At 46.3% G+C, this 22,155-nt stretch overlaps 1 protein-coding gene across 1 annotated transcript in view; it reads right to left on the minus strand.

Moving 5' to 3' along the window:
• Nucleotides 1–11,475: 11,475 nt before the first annotated feature.
• The window catches only part of PDS5A (PDS5 cohesin associated factor A), a gene marked incomplete at its 5' end in the record, with an annotated part of 78,593 nt that continues 67,913 nt past the window's right edge, over nt 11,476–22,155 (minus strand). The window contains 6 exons of the mRNA XM_084266730.1: nt 11,476–12,682; nt 13,269–13,419; nt 14,523–14,875; nt 17,559–17,664; nt 19,180–19,325; nt 21,159–21,221. Coding sequence (XP_084122856.1) covers nt 12,647–12,682; nt 13,269–13,419; nt 14,523–14,875; nt 17,559–17,664; nt 19,180–19,325; nt 21,159–21,221 — 855 coding nt within the window. The 3' untranslated portion in view covers nt 11,476–12,646. The remainder of the gene's footprint in view (nt 12,683–13,268; nt 13,420–14,522; nt 14,876–17,558; nt 17,665–19,179; nt 19,326–21,158; nt 21,222–22,155) is intronic.

Consider the following 22,155-nt stretch of genomic DNA (forward strand, 5'->3'; position numbering starts at 1 on the left):
ATCCCACCCCCACTTGCCAAATTCACAGCTTCCTCCCGTTGCTTCTGCGAACAAGCTGTGTTCTCAGTATGACAGACCGGTGTGTTTTGGAGATGAAAACTCAGAACATATCCTTCTGGGAAGATGCAGCTTGGTGCTGTTCTTTCTGCATATTCCAAACTTTGACCTTTTTTTATTATTAACAAAAAAAAAGCTTACCACAGAGCCTTGACTGTAATTGGAAGTATTTATCTGAGCAATTAGGTACTAACAGTGTAGGAATATGTCTTGGGTTTTTAACACTACCATGTATTTAACTGTATTCAGAGTGAATTGGTATTGGAACAGTGACTTCTTGTTGTTATCTGCAAGGAGGAATTAAATAGCCAGAAAGAAGTTTACCTGGTAATGCCAAATCTACATTACATGGTGTGGGGAACAGAAACACTTAAACTATGCAAATTAAAGCTTGGAGCTGTGAATGAGACTCGGCACTTCAGAGCATGTGGATGGCTGATGTAACCATGGAAGAGAGGGAAAATCAAAACCTGCTTCCGAGGGCGAGTTCTTGTTCCCTGCCCTGGTTGTGCACTGTGAGGGGGAAAGGTTCTGCTGTCAGTGCAAGGGGAGTCCTAACTCTGTGCGTGGCCCTCGCCTCCTTCCCAGGCACCCACACAAGCTAGCTGGGGCTTGAGCCTTGCCCAAGGGGAAAACCTTAAATAATTGAACAATGAGAATTAGTTTTACCTGGTCTGCTGGTGAGCAGATGCAAAGAGAAGGTGGGGTGTCCTTTCCTGCTGCGTTCTGTTGGTACAGTTGATGAGGAGTGTGGCCACTGACTCCTGACCAGTGGTCGGGTTTGTATGGTTTCGATGGGCGGTGACTCCAGGGTAGGTAGGGAAGGTGCATGCACTGAGCCATCTGTTGGTGTCACAGGACTAAAGCACGAGAATCAAGATGCTCGTTGGGTGCCGAAAGCTTTTTTTCTGGGGAGACCACGCAGACGTTTCCACTGTTTATCCCCCTCCCCTTCCCAGGAGGCGAGGCAAAGGGCCAGTCGCTTCTGTCTTCGTAGCTTTCCCATCTATTCCGAGCCCATCAGTGGATGATGTCGCTTTGCTCTTCCTGTTTGTGGCGCTGGTGTCATCAGCTGACTCGGGGTTAGGCTGCCGAGAGCGGCTGTCCTGAGGCGCTCTGCTCCCTGCTGGGTTACCCAGCCGCAGCGCTCTGTGGGTAGCTGCTCGACTTCAGATTTCTGCTCACTGGCCGAACTCCTGCAAATCCTTTGCACTGTACTGTGATGTGATGTGATGTTCCTCCTCTGCTGTTACCCGCTCTGTAGGCACCCACATAGCCGATGGCTTATGGTGCTGAGCCATCCATTGATGGTGTAAGTTCTGTGACTCAACAGCTGAGGAAATGTACTGTGAAAATGCTGTACTTGTCCGTTTCACGAGTTGCGGCAACCGCTGGTGCTCTGTCGTGGTGTCTGAAGGAGGCTGCCATCACACCAATGCTGATGTCAGTTGTTGAAGAACCCTGCTTTTCACTTACCTTTTCCATCCTAAACCCTGACTTTTCTGATTAAAAGAAATACCTGTTGATAGAAACGGTGGCAGGAGGTTTGTTCCCAAGCATCAGACTTGCTGTATGGGAGGAGCGGGTGGGCCGGAATGCAGCATCTGTGTGTTTTGTCTTGAAAATAAAACCTCCACAAACACTTTTGTACACAAACGATTTTTTAATAAACACACATTTTAAAAGATGTGGATTTTCACTGGGAATGCTTACCGAATAAATGCATGTTTCCCTGAAAACAGTTCTCACTTGGTTTCTGGTAATTCACGTTGTGCCGAGGTTACAGGGTCTGTGCTGCCTCCGTGTGAGTAGAGAGAGGGGAGAGAGGAAGGGATGGTCAAGTTTGCAAAGTGCATTCAGCATCTCTTGGAACCAGGGATTGTGTAAATGGCTGTGTAATGACAGTGTGTTCGTTCCAGTGGGGCTGCCTGGGGTCTCGGCCTGAAATGGAACATGTGTTCAATGCCTCCTGTCGCTGTGCAGAGGCAGCAACTCGCAGAGGAAAGAGTTCTCTTTGTGTTTTCTGGCACTGCTTATCCCATCTCAGCCCATTTTAGAGTTTGTGCTTCATAAACTGCAGCCTGGGGGGTAGTGATGCCCCCGCTTCCCTTGGCATTAGGGAGGAGCTGGTAGAGAATGACTTGGGATGTGATTCCCACCAGGAAACACCTCTTGCTTTCCTTGGCACAGCTCGGTCAGCAGTTGTCAGGTGGCAAAAAGCCTGAGGGAGCTGCTGCCTGGTTGAAGGGAGAAGCGGGGAGCTGAGCTGGTTGTACCGGTGGTGGTTTCAGGTCTGTGTCCCATCTTTGAGGGGTGGAAGGTGTGTGGCCTTGCACAGGTTGGGGTTTGCAGGTTTCCAGGCTGGCTCTGCCAGATGGGACAGGGCTGCCTGGTTTTGAGTGTCCCCACAGCAGTGTGAGGGTTTGGGGGGGCTTCTTTAACTTCATATTGTATTGTGGTACCTCAGTCAGAGGAGCGAGAGGGGGAGCTGATGAGGGGGGCTGCCTCTCTGAGCCTGCCCATTTCCTCAGAAAAATACCCTGAAAGGGAGCATTTCCTTGTGGCTGTAGTTAGTGGCTATTGTGACATGAGCACTGGTGAGCTGCTTTATACCAAACACTTGCAAAGTTGCCCTACAGCCTTGCTGTGTCTTCCAGCGCCCTAAAACTGGCAGCGAGTTCCCAGTGGAAATGGGCTAATGGTGCTTACTGGTGGCTGGATGACTTGTGTGCTTAACTCTGTTTTGATAGCTGTGATGCTGATGCGTTTAGCTCTGGGCAGGTAATGCTGATACTGCCAGTACAGCAAATCCAGGATTTCAAATTGTTTTAAGGTCAAGTCTGGATCTGGAGCGTCCCATGTCTGGTATAATGTCAAATAAATTGTTATTGCTTCACTTAGTGGCTGCTTTGTGTTGAAATATGCAACATCTTCAGGTGGGTTAGTGACAGCTTGGTGTAAAACAGTGTAATTGGCTGTGATGGTGAGGAAAAACAAGTCTGGTGTTGCTGGAGGGAAGGTGGGAGAGAAGTGGTTTTGTGCTGGTGTTAGGGAGCCCCAGCCCCCCAAGTCCTCAGTGTACAGCTGTGGTCCTTAGCTCACAGCTGTGGGTCAGGGCATGGGCTGGGAAAAGGGGCCATGCCCAGCAAGGGCCTTGCTCTCCTCTCCCTGTCCTGGTCTCTTCCCTGCCACCACCTTTGCCTGAACAACTCTTCTGGCAGCAGGTTTAAGAGCACGTTAGGCAGAGGGCGGTTAGGGCTCCTGCCTGTCCTGTTGGAGAGGTTTGGGAAGTTTCCCACAGCCAAGCCACGTCACTGAGTGATGGGAGCAGGCCTTGCTTGTTCTGGCTGGCTGTCCCCATTCCAAAACATCTACCCACTGCCCGGGTGGAGAGTTGGGTGTGAGGGTGGCTTCCTTGAGGCAGGAGCACCTTCCTGACCAGAGCCAGGTATGCTTCAAGGTGGATTTTGGCTCGAAGAGCAGACCTAGACCTGGCTGGTCCTGTTTCCCGGAGCAGCCTGTCGGATGAGCCTGTGTCCCAGCAGCAGTGCTGGAGCTCCTGCTGTTGCCACGGGTTTAAATTTCCAAATTTCCCCAACTGGGAGGCAGAAGAACAGATACCAGCTGCAGACCTGGAAGCAGGGGCCATCTTCACGTGGCTCTGTGAAGCAGTGTTGGGTGTGAGGTGGTTTCTCTGGGCAGGAAGTGGTTCAGGGGAGCTGATGCTGTCAGGTCAGATGGCAAGAAGCCCCATTGCATTTATGGCTTTTGCTGTGAAAAGGGACACTGCCTGTGAAAGGGAAAAGGCTTGTGTCTGAGCTTTCCTGAGGTGTGTGACCCCTGGTTGGGGGTGAGGGGGAGCAGTGCTCTCCCTCTTGCCTGGGATGCACATACCCCAGTATAACATCTTCCACGTTCAAGTCCTTAAGTGGTCTGTCATGTGTCAAAAATGCCAGGAGGGAGCTGTTTGCAGGTCATGCTTGTCAGAAGAACAAGCTGTCTGGAAGCTGGTGTGTATGAACAGAACAAGGCAGTTACCAAAAGTTCATTGAATTGGGCACCGCAGAGTTAAAAAAACAAACCCCAAAGGTTAAGAACAAAGAACAAGTTCTTCATGATGTTCTTTTGCCCCCGTCCTCACCTGTGAGCAGTTCAGCAAAGGGAAGCACAGAGTTGTGCACCCAGGGAGGACCAGCCCCAGGCACCAGCATGTGCTGGGGCAGCTGGGCAGCAGCAGACCTGGGGCATCCTGGTGGACACCAAATTGAACAACCAGCCATAGATCTGCCTTCATGGTAAAGGCAGCAGGTGGTGTCCTGGGCTGCATTCAGTGTTTGGTCATCCTGCCCCTTGGCTTGGCAGCTGGGCTGCTGTGCCCAGGTCTGGTGGGCAACTGTGGTATCAGGGGTCTGTGTCTGGTGAGGTGTCTGCAAGGAAAGCAAATAAATGGGCACAAAAGGACCCTGTCACACAGGTGTGAAATGGCAAAGCCCTCTGCACAGCAAACAGGTTACAAGAAGGAAAAGGAAAGCCCCAAACCCCAGACATTCCGGCTTGAGGGTGTGACAGTTTGGAAGGGAAGGAGATGAGGATGCTGAGTCACATGCAATTCTGGTGTCATCTGGCAAAGAACTGCTTCGGGCAGCTTCCAGGAACATCCTCAGAGAAGATGTTGTGCACAAGGACAAGCCCTGAGAGTAAGAATCAGCCTTCACTCCCCTGGAAAAGGCAGTGCGTGGCCTCAGCGTGTGGAGCAGCTCCCTGGACAGAGGGTAGGTGGGAAGCGGCTTGGGCGCAGGGGGGTAAGTGGTCTTTTGGAGGGGGGGACATGTTACCAAGGATGTTCAGGGCTGGGGAATAACCAATTAACAAGCAGATGGGAGCTGTTGAGATCTGAACAAGATGGTGAGGCTGTCTCAGTTTAAGAGGAAGGCACCTCGCCCTGGCACTGGCTCTGGGGGAGGCAGAGGTGCCTTCAAAAAGGACAAACAGTGTCTTGTACTTGGTGGATTCTGGGGAAGGGGTTGTGGTGTCAGACATAATGGGCTTGGAGAAAGTGTATAAGGAGATGGAGCAAGGGGCTGTTTGATCAAGTGTGTAAATGCAGTGATGGGCCTTTCTCTGGAGCCAGGTTACACACAGGGGACATGGTCTCAGGGTGGCATTAACTGGCCAGGCCCAAGTTTGGCCTGGAAACGGGGACATTCTCCCAGGGCCCCTTCCAGCTCTCTGCTCCCCTGGAAAAGCCACCACTTTGCATTTCTGCCTTAGGTCTGCTCATGCTTGTGGCCCCAGGGCCAGGCAGAGCTTCAGGTCCGATGACTCAGGTGGCCACGACGCCAGGCATGTGCAGAGTGGGTCAGTGGTTTAAGGAACAAGCACGTGGTGGTTCAGGCCAAGAGTTCAGTCCTTCTCTGAGGGCAGCAGGGGCCTCTTGCTCTGTGCAGGGTGGCCACAGGTCCCATCCAGCACTGTGTCCCCTACACGCAGGACGTCCCTGCCAGGCCCCAGCAGTGCCCCGGTCTCGGCTCCACACTCACACTCGTGTGGATGTTGGGAGTGCTGACAGCCTGACCCATAACCAAATAAAACCAGTACTGGTTTGTTATTCTTGTAAGTAGGTGAAAGCTCCTGCTGTTATCCTGCTTAGAAGGACTTTGGTAACACCTGCAGCGTCAGGGCATCAGCAGGGTCGGTGCCTGAAGGTTGCAGGAGATTACACAAAACAGCCCTTGTGTTGTTCCCACACCCCGTCCCTACGGGATTCGGGTGCTGCTGAGCCTGCTGAACGTGGTGTTAGGAGCTGCTGCTGTGGCAAAGAGAATGTAAGAGCAGCAGAAAAGGCGAGGGAGAAGCTCCTCCTGTGAGGTGGAGCTCGAACACTAGTTTGCAAATAGAAGACCAAGCCTGAGTAATGCTCAAACCTTAGTGGCTTCAGAGGTGTGGGAGTCAGCTACTCAAATCAAGTAACCCCCTGTTTCTCTAGGGCTGTGGCTCCACCATGGCTTGGTGTGGTGATTGAGCAAAGCCTGGCCCTGTTCATTCACACTCTCCCATGTGGGAGATACGCCAACGGATGATGTTGTGAGGAGGAGGTTTTAAAACTTGGGAAGGAAGAGAGATAACCATGTCTGCCAGTAAACCAGAAAGGATTAAAAATACACATCTGGCTGGGGGGGATGCTGGATCTCCTGAGGGGGCTTGGAACAGTCCACAAGGATCCACAAATTCCCCTGAAGCAGTTGGAGATTTGGCCATTCCCTGCATGTGCCAGACTCTGGGCCAGCTCCCATGACAAGCTGCATGCAGCTCACAGCCTGGGTGCCCTTATGGTGCCATGAGAGTCACTGGAGCTGGGATTTGGGTGGTAGGTGTGCTGTGAGAAATGACTACCTGCCTGATGAAGGGATGTACAGGAAGAACCTGTGCTGGGTCAGGGGTGGCTCCTGGTTTCAGCAGGGAGAGAGTTCCCTTCCTAGCAGTGGGTGTACTGTGGGGTTTGGATTTAGGATGGGAATGATGTTGGTAACATGCTGGTATTTGGTTGTTGCTGAGCAGCCTTTACACCAAGTCAAGGACTTCTCAGCTTCTCATAGTGCCCAGCCAGTGAGGGGGCTAGGGGTGCACGAGGAGCTGGGACAGAGCCAGGACAGCTGCTCCCAACTGACCAGAGGGATATTCCATACCATGTGATGTCATGCTCAGCATTTAAGAGCTGGCTGGGGGAGTGGCTGTGGCCTGGGAACTACCTGGGCATCAGGGGCAGCGTGTGCCTGTCCAGCACCACCCGTTTGGTATATCCTTGGAATTGTTCTCTTCCTTCTCTGTCCTGTTTAACCGGCCCTATCTCAGCCTCTCTGCTGCCATCCCATTGTGTGGGGAGGAGCGACCAGATGGCTCTGGGGTTGCTTTAGCTGCAGCTCCCTCTTTTTCTGGGAGCACTCAGGGATGAAAGCAGCCAAGAGGTGGTGGCATTAATTACTTGGGCAGTGAGAACCTCTGCCGGTGTCTCAGGAAGTGGAGAAGAGCCTAGCTCTGGGCAGCAGGGAGCAGCATGGTGCCAGTAAACCTCCTGGGAGGAGGGGGCTGATGGCTCAGACCTCCACTGCTAGCACAAGCCCACCCCCATTTCACCTGAATATAGAGCAAAGCCAATGGTTATTTTGAGCCCTGGCTTGTACCACAGGGTGAACTGTGCTGAAGGTCCCAGCTTCCCTTGGGGCAGGCCTCCAGACCACACACCTGCTGCCCAGCCCCACACTGGTGATGCAACTCCTCTACCACCCTGATGGCTGCCTAGGACGTTTGTGGAGCAGAGAGTGACAACCCACCTGCCTCACAGCGATCAGACCCAACGCCACAGTGACTCGCTCAGCTCATGCCTGGGACTGCCGCCATCACCCACCATCTCTTGCTTCAGGAGCTCTGGGGCATCAGGGTCAACGTCTATCTATCTCCACCTCCAGCACAGTGAGAGGAGGGTTAAACGCCCCAGCCTAAGGAGCCAAACGTGTCCGTCCCGTTCTGGCGCACGCCCGCGCTGCGGCGCTGGGACGGCGCCCCCGAGCCCCACTGGCTGTTGAAGTAACAGTCCTGTCGTGGGAGGAGGACACGGGGTGTACACAAGGATGGCTGGTCGTGTTTCTTGCTTCAGCTGGCAGGGGAATACACTGCTGCAAGCCTCCCTTCAGCGAGTCACAAGCTATCTTGGACAACGTATCTGCCCCCGCTGGAGAGCAGAGGTGTCTCCTGACAGCTGTCCCTCCGTACCAAGGAAGAGGACCCAGCTGCGCTGCCCGTGTGCTGCCTGTGGATGTCTTGGCTCTGCTGGTCCAGGATACAGCTGTGCTGAGAAATCCACCAGGGTCCAAGCTGAACATCATCTTGCCAAAGCTGAAGGGTCCCAGCTCTTCCTCCTGTTGGCTTGCAACACCCACCTTCTACAGTGTCATATGGTTCCCCATCACGACAGGGAGCTGCTGTCATGACGTTCGCTGGGCAGAAGCAGAGAGAAGATGCTCTGCTGAGGGTTGGAAAGGTCTTTCCATCAGGCTAGCAGGACGTCTCCCAGGATAACGCTGCCACCACTGTACAGTGCCTGTTGCAGGCAGGAATGCCAGTAACTCTTCACATGCAGTTTGTGTCAAGCACGGGTGAGTGACATCAAGGCCCCTAGGAGTGACACCCCGGCTCCAAGGAACACACATCGTCTCTCAGCACATGTGATGCTGTCTGAGTTCAGGTTCAGTGCTGCTCCCATAAATTACTGCAGCAAGCAGGGCTGCTCCTTCAGCTTTTGTGGCCCCAGTGAGGTTACCTGAGGTGGAACAAGCCTGCAGTGACCTGTTGCTGTGGTCCCACTGATTTCTTTGGCAGCAAGTGTAAATGCCCCAGACTTGCTCATTTCCTTTTGTGCTGCAGAAAGCAAAGCTGGGAACTCACACCAGAGAAGTTCCTGCAGAGAGTTCAGAGCACTTCTGGTGAGTCAGATTTGTCAAAGTAAAGTAGTCATCCTGGGGGTCACACCATGGCATCTCAGTGCTAAGGAATCTCTGACGGAGCTGTGGGACTGGCCACCCTCAGAGCATGAGATTGGAGGGAGACTCTGGGTCACCCATCCTCCTTTGGTCTCATGAGGCAAAGCTACAGGAGTAAGAAATTTCGGATCCTCTCTCCTGCCCCGGGCTGTGCAGCAGGGAAGGGAGAAGCTGTCAGCCACCACGTCAGCTTCTGTACCAGGACTTCCAAGTTCTGCTCCCAGGGAAGTCTGGCCTTGTTTGCTGCTTTCCAGGGGCGCCTCTTGTATGAATGGATCCAGGGAATGTCAGGCATAAAAACTGTAAGAGTGGAAGCTGCTGTTGGTCCTTAAAGTTCAGGAATATTTTAACTTGGGATTTGAGCTTCCCCCTGACCACCAGGGTGCTCATCAGCAGGGTGCCTCCCTCCTTGGCAGAAGGCTTCCAGGAACATGCCAAGTGCTGCTGTGCAGAAGGACTTTAACTGCTGCTTTACACCTTGCTGTTCCCCACACAGATGTGCTCTGCACCAACACACAACTGCTGGGGCTGGGACCAGCCACCCTGCGACTAAGGCCTGGTTATCAGCACCACACACGCACCCACAGCCTGGCTGCCAAGGAGGCCTCTGTCCAGGCTCCCTGCCTTGGGCTCCTTCCCCCAGCACTGTTTTGGGGCTCGATTTCTGTGCACAAACCACCGGGTTACTGCTGATAAATGCAAGCCAATTACCATCCCCATGGATGATGCTCTGAAAGAGGCACATTTCCTGTGTACTGAACATGTCCAGCAGTCCCAAATCTTCAGAGCTTTAGAGGACAAGGTTCAGGTACAGTAGCCCCAGCCTTATATGAAACTCAGAGCCAGTGTGACATTGAGCCCAGTCCCACAACATGTGCTGTGTATCCACCAGCCCAGTACATTTTAAATGAGTTGTTGTTATTCAGCAGTTCTAACAGGCTTGCCAGCAAGTGTGTCCTGACACACAAGAAGGTGTGTCATGCATATTATTTATCTTGTTTAAGATTGCTCTAGAAAGAATATTTTGTCTAAACCAACTATTCAGATCTCATTTTGTTGAGTGAGAGAGGGTTAATTTGGTAGGTTACAAACTGTTCTCAGAGCAGCCTTCCTCTCTGCAGGCCAGGACACAAAGGAACAGAAATAAATGCATGTCTGCTAAGAAACAAAGCCACAGTTTTATGAGGATGGGAACTTAAAGACGATGAGAAGTTAGCTCTGAGGGAGTAACTGAACGTGAAAGCTCAGCACCTTGACTCCTGCGCTGGCTGAAAGCCACTGACGTGGGTTTATCAGGTTTCCTTTTACTCTTTATCACACATTAACAAGTGAAAACCTCTGAGTACCATTTCCCTTACTGCAAGGGGAGAGTCCCCATTCTTCTGTAAAATATTTAAAAACTGACGTTATGGGCAAGTACAGCCCCCTCCCTTCTTCAGAATAATTCACCTTCAATTCCAGACTTTTATACCCATTACTCTTCCATAGATTTCCCTTTCAAAGCATCAGAAGCACCAGTGATGCATAAAATAGGTGTGGGTAAGAACTCTGCCTCTACTTCCCTGCCTTTGTTACAAAGGTCAGTGGTTCCAACAACTTGGTGTCATAAGCAAGACTGCTGCAACAGCCTTGGGGGATGATGTTCTTACAGAACCACATCCCTCATCCCCTGTGATGAGGCAACTCTGAGATGCACACATACCTTGGAGCTCTTGGGACTCTATGTGGCCTCGGCTGGGGTAAGTTCTTAGAAGAAAACATTGGGCCAACAAACCTTTCCTCTACTTTGTTCACTGCATTTTTGCTCAGCTAATTAGAGCCAGCATCATTTGCTGCATGACTGTACTGGTTTTCTTTGAGTAGGTTGATAATCAGACAGAAGTAACTCAAACGTCCCCGTAAAGGAAACAGCAGGAAGAAACTCCAGCCAACTCTTTGTAGAAAGACAACTGACCACCCTGCTCAGAGCATGGTGCTGGACCTCTGAGAAACCCCTCCTAACAAATCATTGTATTTGTTCCTTGAGTAACTTGATATTTAACTGATTAGAAACACACACACAAAAAAAAAAGAGGCAACCCCAGCAATCATCCACTTCACAAAACTCAAAAGCTTTTGAAAAGAATTCATTTTCAGGTAACACCTAACAAGCTCCTAACAAAGGCACTTCCAAAGTGGCTAAACCAAAATACAGTAACGTATTTTTGCCCAGAACACTGAAAAGAACCTGCATTCTGATCAGGAAATCCATATTGTGAAGGAGTTTTAGAAATCAGTCCCTTCATGGATGGATAATCAGATGGTTCCAAAAATCTCCCAAAAGCATTCCAAGTCCTTCAAAGCCAACGCACCCTGCGCTGCCTTAGAAAGCGCCGCATATACTGCTTTGTATCTGGTTTCCCCAGGTTTCCTCTCTTAGAGGAAAGCTAACTGGAACCAGTGCAAGGCTGGATGAGAGAGACCCAGGCATTGTTTATTTACCAGCACACAACCACACCCTACCCATTTTAGGAGAGCTGGTAAATCCTTAACTAATGTCAACAGCATCCAGCTCTTCTACAACATGCCCAGGGATTTCAAAATGATTTGCAGAAGAGAAACGGGGAACTGAGGCACAGGGAAACAAAGGGACCTGTTTAGTGCCACCCACACCCCAAGCCCCTTCTTCCCATCCCAACTCACAAGACTCCCCGTGACTCCACCTAAGCCCCCTCATCTTTCGCACCGCGGCACTGGCTGCGTTACGACTTCCTTGCTCAGGGGGGTATCTCTATGAACATCCAGGACCATGCACAGAGAGAGCAAGGAGTTTTCTGTGAAAGGAAAGGAAAAAAAATAAAACCAATTGGAAAGAAAAGAAAATAAAAATAAAAGACTGGCACATGACACCTAGAAGCGTTTATTTTATGCAACAAACTTAAATATGATCGTGTGTACATAAAAGTGTACACTGTATCTATGCTGAACAATGCCAGGAAACGTAATATTGATGCAACAATCTTCTAAAATAAACATTAAAAATGAGCCTGGACAGGAAGACAAAATGCAAAACAGACTTACTTCCAATCAGCACAATGCTTAAAATTGAGAGCAATCCTAAACATTTCCAACTCTCCTTACAAAGCTGCCAAAGTCCAACTATTTTTAAAAATTGATTTTTTTTTTTCTTTACATCAATAATAAAAATCTGGTGACAAACATTATAAAATCAAATGCTGGACTGTCTTTACTCCTTTAAAATTTAGAATATTCCAACAGAACCGCAGGAGTAAAAACACTTAAAAGTGATATATGTTTTTATAAAACAAACATCAATATGTACATTTATTGCAAATTATATTAAACTAAAATGGAGGGAAAATTAAAAAAAATGAAATGTCTACTTGCGAATTAATAATAAATTTTAAGTGATTACTTTCCCACTCTGATAAAAATCAGAAAGCAACATTTATAAAATTGCCACCACATGACTTTTCATAGCAGGGAACTGAAATCTGTACATCTTATTTTTGCAGAAAAGTAGGCAGGCAGAAAGAATTATACATAAAACAGTCTCCAAAAGTAAAGCAAAAAAATTTTTTTGTTATTTTTTTTTTCCTATAGTCTTGTTTAAAATCCATTCAGTAGACTCCTACTTTTTCTGTGAAACATGGGAATACCTGGCTCTAGGATCATGAATTTTCAATGTCAGTGTAAGGACCTCCTCTGACTTTCTTTAAAAAAAAATGCAGCATGAAAATTAATGGTGTAAATACACTTTTAAACTCCAGAATGCAGGAACTGGAACCAAGTGTTAAGCAATTTGCTTAATTATTGACTTTTCATAAAAAAAGTCTCTGGGGAAATAAGTACAGATGCTTTTAGCCTCTTTCTCAAGAGTTTCTGCTTTACATTTCCATTGAGAAGGATTAATTTCATGTGAAAGGGAAGCATAGTTTTCCTTCTGGTTTCAGAGCTGAAAGCTGTGTGTTTTGAAGTAATTTCAGTTCCTGTACAGGAGATTTCTGAATCCTAGTTTTTGCAGAAGCTTGGAGCATGCCTTTATTTGGCCTTCATTTCCTCCCTTTTCGAGCGAGTTTTCTTTTTACCTTTTTGGGGGGGGAGAAAAGGAAATAAGTTAATTGCAAGAACATGGAAATGACAATTGATTCTGATTCAAAATCCTACCTATGTCATTTATGTTTTAGCTTTTACACTCTTTACACTGCAATACTTTCAACTCCATCTTGTATCTTCCCAACGATTACATCATCATTTGAAGGTAACTCTATTTCCTCGTGGCACAGCACAACGGCTGTCAAACCTGGGCACGCACACGCTGCACAGTAACTCTGTAACTGGGAAAGCTTCTTTCAGCATAAACAGAAATACATTTACCCACAGCTTGCACTGGGAGCACAGGGTAGGAAGGGTAACTTGCTCCAGTTAGCTGTATTTAATTACCCAGGTTTATAAAAATAGCCTGTCTTACTTAAGAACAAGCACGACTTAAAATGTTTTTCAGATATTTACAGTAACTTGTACCCCTCTACATAAAAGCAGAAGAACCTATCAGGCACAGCTATTTTTACATACATTTTTCTAGAAGACAGATAAATTTCTTTGATTCCTTACTGTATAAGCTACAATAGAAAAACAAACACAGAATTGTCCTATATAAGATGCCTGCTACACCTTAAGGAAGCCTCCCTCTGCTATCTCTGTATCCTCAGTATCTTCCTGGCTGCTCCCACAGGCCTTAAAAAGATCCATTGCATTTTGGGAGTATTCTGGACTTGACTCTATCTCCAACAGTGAATCTCCATCACTTCCAAGCACCTGGCTTCTGAAAAACGTTAACAATGGTTTGGTATTTTGTGCAAGAAACACGGAGGCATCACACATTTCAAAGCAGCTGACACAGGTGGCTTGTTAAAGGCTACAGGTAGCACACTTGGCTATGAAGCTGTAAAGACATTTGATGTCTGACACAAGCTCTGCAAGGCAGCTCACAAATACTGCTCCTCCTGAAAGCCTCAGCAACTGGCTAGCCCATGAACCTTGCTGCGAGAGGAAAAGCTTGTTCTTTTTGATCCAGGTTTTCTGCCAGATCTTTAATTTACAGAATCTCCAGGAAGAAACCACGCCAGTGATTCTTTCTTCCTTTAGATTGATTTGTGATCTCTTGCAGCACATTGGTTTGGTGACCTTATCTTACTGCTCTACAACTCTGGACACTTCTCCATTAAAATTGTTGCTGTGTCAGATTCAGTAACAAATTTCTCACTGTTTATGCACATTTGTTGTTTGTTTATACTGAAAATCAAATCAACATATTTAAACACTAGAGCACAGAAAAATAATTATCCAAGAGCTGATCTGTAGTTTGCAGTTCCAAGTTCTGCTTTTGATTTACATAAAGAGATATTAAAATAGCGTTAATACTAAACAAGCACAGAAAATAATTATAGTCAGAATCACAATTTGTTCTGTTCATTAAAGGCTGTCAGTTTTCAAGCCTTTGTTATCAAAGACCTGAAGCAGGGCACAGCACGTGTACCTGGCATTCATGAGTGCACTGAAACACCCTCCCTCAGCTCTTGGTTCTTTTACACAGCTAAGAGAGTAAAGGGAACCAGGACACAACAGACAAAAAAGATACAATTTGGTGAAAACAGCTTAGATTAAATCTGTTTGGTCAGAATATCTTTCCAATTCCAGCTGCCCTGGTACATATTCTGAGACACAGAACACAACACAACCTATGCTGGCCCACGGTGTTTATAAATTATTGTGGTTTAGTTCCCTGTAACTAGGCTAGATCTGTTACACCTGTAGCATCAGGGTCTATCCCCAGACAGGAAAAGCCCTCCCTCCCCCCTTCCCCCCCACTCCCACCCTCCCCCCCCCCCCAATATTTTATTGTTTGCTTGGCTCTGGTGTTTTTACCTTTGTAGATCAATCTGTCTCTGTGCTGCTGCTGGCTTTTTTGCTGTGTCTTGCTGTTTTGGTGCTTTGGCATTACCTGCCTCTAAACTCCCTGGACTTTCTTGACTGACGGCCGCCCTTTTCCTTCCCCTGACAGGTGGTTTGTTTGTTTCCTCATTTTTTGCAGTGGTACCCTGAGGTTCAGGTTTGGGTGGATGCCCTCTCCTGGTTTTTGCTGCAAGTGATGGTCCTGTTTCATCTACGGTTTTCTCTTCCGTTTTTTGATGAATATTCTCAGTTCCAGATGCTGTTGCTGTTCTTTTTTTCCCACGTTCAGTGCTGTTTCCTTGTGAAGCCTGATCAGAATTGATCTCCTAGAAAATAAGAATCATGAATGTGAAGGGGGAAAAAAAAATATTCCCAAAGGAAAAGTCAAATTGTTACCTCCCTCCACCAGAAACAGGAGTTTATAAAACAAGAAGCAAGTGTTCTTATGAAAACACATCATGTGGCCTTAGACCTAGTTAAAAGTTTTACTAAATGGGACTTGAGACATTAGCTCTGCACTAAGATTTTCTTTCAGCACAGTGTGCAATGTTAATATTTGCAAGCAACGTGCTGGAAAGTCAGGTTATGGTAAGACAAATGACCTCAGCTCCTCCCATGATGGTTCATCTGGACAAACTCCTTTTGCTGCCTCTCTGCCAGCTGACAGGAGAACCCAGGAGCAAGAGTGATGATATCTACCTGTATGTATATGCAAATTCTGAGAGCAAACTGCAGTAGAGGTGCAGACCACTAAAACCCTCGACACAAGGAAAAGAAAACACCAAGGCTTGCAGGGAACAAGAGGGAGGAAGACCCAGGCACGTACAAAACTTGCTGTCTCTCTTAGCTCTCTGTCACATCCCCACAGGCAGGACCTAGGTGGGTGTTTTCCTGGTCACCCTGAGCAGGGCCCTGGCAGCGGTTACGTATCATGAAGCGGGGTCTGCGTGTGCGGCGGGAAGGGCGGGGACGCCGGACGTCTCCACAGAGGAAAGTATCCCATGGAAACACAGAGGAAGCAACTGGCTGATGGACCTTCATGTGACCACGGGCTTCCGAAAGGAGTTTAGGAGGAGGGGCAGAGAAGAATTATGGCTGGGATGACTTTGCATTTCCAGCACACCAATTAAGGCCACCAACTGTCCTAAGTGCTGTGTCTGAACCAAAGGACATTCTTGTTCAATATTCTGTCATTACTTCTTTAAGAGTCAGTAAGTTGGGCAGTCTGGAATCTTCATTACAGTTCCAGCAGCCTCACAGCAGACATTTACAATTGCTATTTTAGGAACTTCACAAAAATCACTCTCTGAAAATTTCAACTAAAGGCAGGTTTCAAGAACCTGGAAAACGTTTTTGAAAGGTTTTTTCCTTTTTCTTTTTTTTCCACAAAATAGGGAAGCATTTATGAAATAAAAGAACCATATGTTGAAATTTGGGGGTTTTTCCTCCTTCATCACCTTATGGGTGTGAATCTTTTAAAGTAACATCCACATGATATTAAGAAAAACCCCTAACTTTTCTACATGATGATCCAAGTCCAAACCACCTGCTTATTACTCTGATTTTGTATTGGATTCGCTCCCCCCAGCTTCTCTTCTCTAGGCTGGATAAACCCAACACTTACAACCTTTCTTGATACAACTTCTCTGAGCCTGTATCGTCTTGGTGATTAAAAGGTCTCTCCAGTTCTTCAGTCTCTGTGTTGAACTGGGGAGGACACAGTATTCCAGGTGTGGCCTCAAGAGAGGCCAGGTCAGACAGGGTGGGCTAATCACACCCCTCAATCTGCTGGCTGTACTCTTGTTGATGCAGTCCAAGACCCAGCTTGCCCTCACTACTGCCAAGATATCCCGGTGTGTTGTACTGCTACTTGTGTTCAACCTATCCCAGGTGCAGGACTTCACATCTACCTCTGGCAAATTCCATGCAATTGTGTGTTTTGTAAGTTAAAAAAAATCATTAGGATTGTGTTGGTTTTGGCTGGGATAATTTTCTTCATGGTGTGGGGCTGTGTTTGGGATTTGTGCTGCAAACACAGAGATGCCTCTGTTGTTTCTGAGCAGTGCTCACACAGAGCCAAGGCAAGTGGCTGGGGGTGCCAAAGAAGTTGTATGGGGATGCAACTGACCCCAAGTGACCAAAGGGATATTCCATACCACATGACATCACATTCAGCTTAAGGGCCTGGGGGAAGGAGGAGGAAGTGGGGGTACATGTTTGGAGCGCTGGCATTTGCCTTCTCAACTAACAGTTACACCTGATGGAGCCCTGCTCCCCTGGAGATGGCCAAACACCTGCCTGCCCATGGAAGTGGGGAATGAATTCCTCAGTTTGCTTTGCTTGTGTGCACAGCTTTTGCTCTGCTTATTAAACTGACCTCATCTCAACCCATGAGTTTTGTCACTTTTACTCTACTGATTCTCCCCCCATCCTACCCAGTGCAGGAGGGGAGTAAGGAAGCGGCTGTGAGGTGCTTCGCTGCTGGATGGGGTTAAACAACAAAGATGTTAATTAAGCATGTTGGTCTCTCTCTAGTGGAAGGGGAAAAAAGCATTATAATCCTTAAAGTTTAAATAATATCTTAGTTGTGAGACAACCCAACAGTTAGATGGTTTTTTCATGCTAGAGGACCACGTGAAAATTTCCTGGCAAAATCTTCAGGTAAAGCTACAGGTGCCAAACTTCACTCTGAATCACAGCCTTACTGCTATTTGTACCAGGAAACACACACTAAAGGTGGGAATCTTTCAGAATTTTAGAATAAGAAGGAAGTTAATTTCATTTGCCTGTGCAATTTTTGAGCAGGAGCTCTACTGATTACTCTGGATAAAATAAATGGCAGTTTTGAAAACAAGGGGTCTTTTACTGTGCCAGGAAAGTGATTAAACTACATGAAATTAAGTTGGACATTACCAGATCCTCAGAGATCACCTGCAGTGATGTGTACTGAATAAAACTCCAGTTCCAAGCTTACTGTAGAGATACAGTCCATAAAATCCCCAGACATACCTTGTTTTTCACAGGTTCTGTCTTTGCTGGTGTGACTGAAATAATCCTCACAGGATTTTCATCATTCTCACTGACCCCAGTTTCTGATATATCTGAACTTTGTTCCCTGGTAGCATAATTGAAGACAAATTAAAACCAAAACATACAAAATAGAAGAAGAAAAATGTTTGCAATTATTTAGAAAAATCAAATAATAATTAAAAAAAAAGAATTTATGCCATCAGGCTAAATTAGGGTGTTTTTTTTTTTTAAAGAGGAAATTAGTTGAATTTGCTTGAGAGTACACTTTTTCTTTCCCAGTTCTGGGAAAGTTCTGAAAGGGATTGGCTAGTGACCAAGCCAGATCCCTTATTCACAGGCACAATGCCATAAATGCCATGTAATTCTTTTTGCAGAGCGATGCTCTGAGTGAGGCCATGTTCTTCTTCCAGATAGAGGAAAGCTGGGACAGGCAAAGGTAGTCAAGAAAAACAAAAGACCAGCAACGCTCAAACTGAGAATCACAGAATCAAAGAACATGTAAGGTTGGAAGGGACCTTTAGAGGTCATCTAGACCAACCCCCCTGCAGTAAGCAGGGACATCTTAACTTGATCAGGTCACTCAGAGCCCCACCAAGCCTGACCTGGAATATCTCCAGGGATGGGGCCTCCACGACATCTCTGGGCAACCTGTTCCGGTGATATCACATTGAAGATTTTTTTCCTAATATCCAATCTAAATCTCCCCTTTTCTACTTTAAAACTGTCACCCCTTGTCCTATTGCTACATGCCCTCATGAATTGAAATGTAATTTACACAAGCATACAATAGTCTTAAACAAACCCAAAGAAGATTATTACAGTAATATATCATGCACACTTACAGAACAAATTCCCAACAGAGTTTTTACTTCCCTTTGGCCTTATGAAATGTTGCAACTAGAGCTGACTATGTACTTTATTTAACCCTTTATCTTAGCCAGTTAATCAATTCCAAAACAAATTAAACAAGTCTTAAAATCTGAAAGTGTAAACTGTTTCTCCAGACTTAGGACAAATTTTAAAACTCTGGATCCTCAGAAAAGTAACAATTGCTAGAAGAAAGACCAAACATTACAATCATATGCTGCATCTTTCCATGAGATCCTAGTCCTCTTCAGCAAGCTCTTTTTATTGTTCTTTATCATAAATAGGTCAGAATATTTCATCTATATCAAAAATGTTTCTTGTTGCCCATCAGGATTAATTTTAATTTACACATCATAATTCTGTGAGTTGCCAAATCTGTTTAATATTAATTATTGCTGGTGTCTTCAATTAATATAGTTTTCAGATGTAAAAATACTATGCATATTAATCACCAAAATTTCAGACACTAGTCTCTCCCCTGCTGTATTACATGCAGCTACAGGTAGGCGACACCTTAACACTGTACTGAATTTTTGCCTACTAAAAAACCCCTGAAACAAAAAGATGAAGATTCTACCTATAGAGAAGCATTTGATTTTTCAAACTGGATAAAATACAGACTTCTCAACCACACAGGCCCACACTCCAAACCACCTCCTGCTCTAAAGCATGCAAGCATGCTGGAGAACACAAAGCAAAAGCAGTTAATGAAAGCAATTTCAAACTCCAGTACCTTGATCTGTTCCCAGCAGAAGAGCTCAGCTCAGAGTTTACACTGATATTGCTTCCAGTCTCTGATCCCGCAGTCCTGATATAGGGTCTCCTTCCAGTCGCAGATAACGGTTTGTTTACTGTACCTAATACACCAGTTGGTTTTGGCTAAAAGAAAAGATTTAATCTTAAAAATGGGAACTTCAGATACATATATAATTTTGAAAATATTCTGAGTACTTTCAAATACTCTTTTCTGGATTAGCAGTCTCAACCACGATGCCATCAGCTCAGAGCTACAGACCTCATCTCCACTTAAAAACCACCATCTGTCCTACTTTTCGTTCTCGTCGTTTACCAGCACTTCATCAGCTGCCTTGCTTGCTCTCATGCTTTGATAAGATAGCAGGAAGTCCCAACAACCCCCAGAATGTCAGATAATATTAGAGGACTGAAAAGGTGCATCAACATCCTGTATCTGCAAAGCAAAGCACCTCAGGGAAAGGCTTTCCAAAATGTAATGCAGAATTAGGTTACCTACAACAGTAGAAAATGTATAGGCTCACTATGCAGAAAGCCAGTGGAAAAACATTTACCACCACCTATCTAATCTGGGGTTCTCCTACATGGTGATGGGATTTTAGATCTTGCTACGGTTTGGGTCTGTTGACTGATTTGGTCAGGCTGGGCTGGCACTAGGAAGTTTTTATCTATGGAGAAAAGTCAAGAAAAGTTTTCATAACCAGCATGTCACTAGTGGGGTTCCTCATGGGTCCATTATAGGTCCAGTTCTTCTTAATATTTTCATAAACCACATGGACACAGGACCAGAGAGTGTCTTAAGTATATATGCAGGTGACACCAAACTGGGAGGAGCTGTTGACTCCACTGAGGGTGGAGAAGCCTTACAGCGAGATCTGGACAGATGAGAGAGCTGTGCAATCACCAACAGCATGAAGAACAAGGGCAAGTGCCGGATTCTGCACCTGGGAAGGAACAACCCCAGCTGCACATATAGACAGGGGATCAGGTGCCAGAAGCCAGCTGTGCCGAGAGGGATTTGGGGGTCTTGGTCAACAGCAAGTTAAACATGAGCCAGCAGCGTGCCTAGGGAGCAAGGAGAGCCAACTGTATCCTGGGGTGCACCAAGCATGGCATCACCAGCTGTTCCAGGGAGGTGATTGTCCCACTCTACACTGTGTTGGTGTGGCCTCACCTCGAGTGCTCTGTGCAGTTTTGGGTGCCACAGTACAGGAGGGACATAAAAACATTGAAGAGTGTCCATGGTAGGGCAACGAGGATGGTGAATGGTCTGGAGGGAAAGACTTATGAGGAGAGGCCAAAGTCCCTTGGTTTGTCAGCCTGGAGAAGAGGAGGCTGAGGGGAGACCTCATCGTGGTCTATGACTTCCTGATGACAAGGAGCAAAGGGGCAGGTGCCAATCTCCTCTCTTTGGAGACCGGTGACAGAACCTGAGGGACCAGCACAAAGCTGCAACAGGGGAGGTTTAGGTTAGATGTTAGGAAGAGGTTCTTTACTGAGAGGGTACTCAGGCACTAGAACAGACTCCCCAGGGAAGTGGTCACCGCACCCAGCTTGGCTGAGTTCAAGAAGTGTCCGGACGATGCACTCAGTCCCATGCTCTGAGCTGGCTGGTCCTGTGTGGAACCAGGAGTTGGACTTGGTGATCCTTATGGGTCCCTTCCAACTCAGCTCTGTTCTACAATCCGTGTAATTTTACATTGCCTCAAAGACCAAGTTAATAAACCTGTAGTTATGTGAAAAACTGTAGTTAATCAAGAACCTATGCCTCAGCATGCAGGTGTTGTGTACTCACCAGGCAGTACATTAAAGGTGTTGATCATACCATCAAATAAAAAAACCCACAATTTCTTGTACACAAAGTCTTAATAATTTTTAAACCACATCAGTCCAGAACATTTAAAAAAAAATAAATCACAAGTTATATTCAAAGAATTGTAACTTGTCAGAATACAGTACCTTTCCTGTCAAAAGAAGAACCCTGGTCTCTTCTGAAATGTAATTCCTGTCATTGCAGAAATCCTGTATACAAAGAAAAACCAAGTTTGTGTTTGGCGTGTCAATCTTGCATTTTATAGAGACATGACTGACTTCTCAAATATCAAGTGCTACAGATATTTCACACCATGCAACCTGCTGACAAATGAATCAATCTAATAAAGACAGGTCAAACTAGTGTTTTGAAGGGGATTTGTAGAGACCATTATGGAATGACAGTATGCCACCAAGCTGGGAGTAACATTTTTTTCTTCTTGAATGACATGAATCATTTGAAGTAAATCAAAACTGTCCTTCCTGTTTTTTGACTTGCCATCTTTTCATTGGGAAGTCCAAAGAGAGGAGAAGGGGTATCATTTTCTCTAAACAAGGTGAAAGTTGCTACCTTTGTCACTCTGAGTACAGTTTACACAGACCAAAACTCTAAATGCGAACGACTGGAGGTAGCTACCAGAGACAGCAGCTCCCTGTCACCGTGGCATCTGCCATTTCACAGTAAATAAGCACATTAAACTTTGCTTAAACAGGCTTGGGACAAGCTGCTAACAGTCTGACGCTGGAAAATGTGAAAAGTGTTCTTCAGTGCAACCAAAACATCAGGTCTGGTCCAGAGAATTACTCTGGTTTCACTTATGCTTCCTCAGAAGCCAGTCTCTTAAAGAACAGCAGTGCTACTGCTGACAGTAGAGCTGTACTCACCAAGACTATTACTAAGCAATAGGAGAAACAACTTGCACAGCAAACAAAATACCCAAACAGCTACTGACAGATACAAACAGCACCAGTGACATAAAAAATGTGCCCTCTTTCTTTTTTTGTCTGTTTTGTATTCTACTTCATATATTCAGCTGGAATATACATATATTGTTTCTCAGATAAATACTTGTAAAACACTTTAATGAAGGGATCTAGCAGAACATGCTAATGCATCAGTATTTATTGTAATTAGCTCTCAGCC

This window comes from Gallinula chloropus (genome assembly GCF_964237585.1).
Source record: "Gallinula chloropus genome assembly, chromosome: 7".
NCBI classification, from domain to species: Eukaryota; Metazoa; Chordata; class Aves; order Gruiformes; family Rallidae; genus Gallinula; species Gallinula chloropus.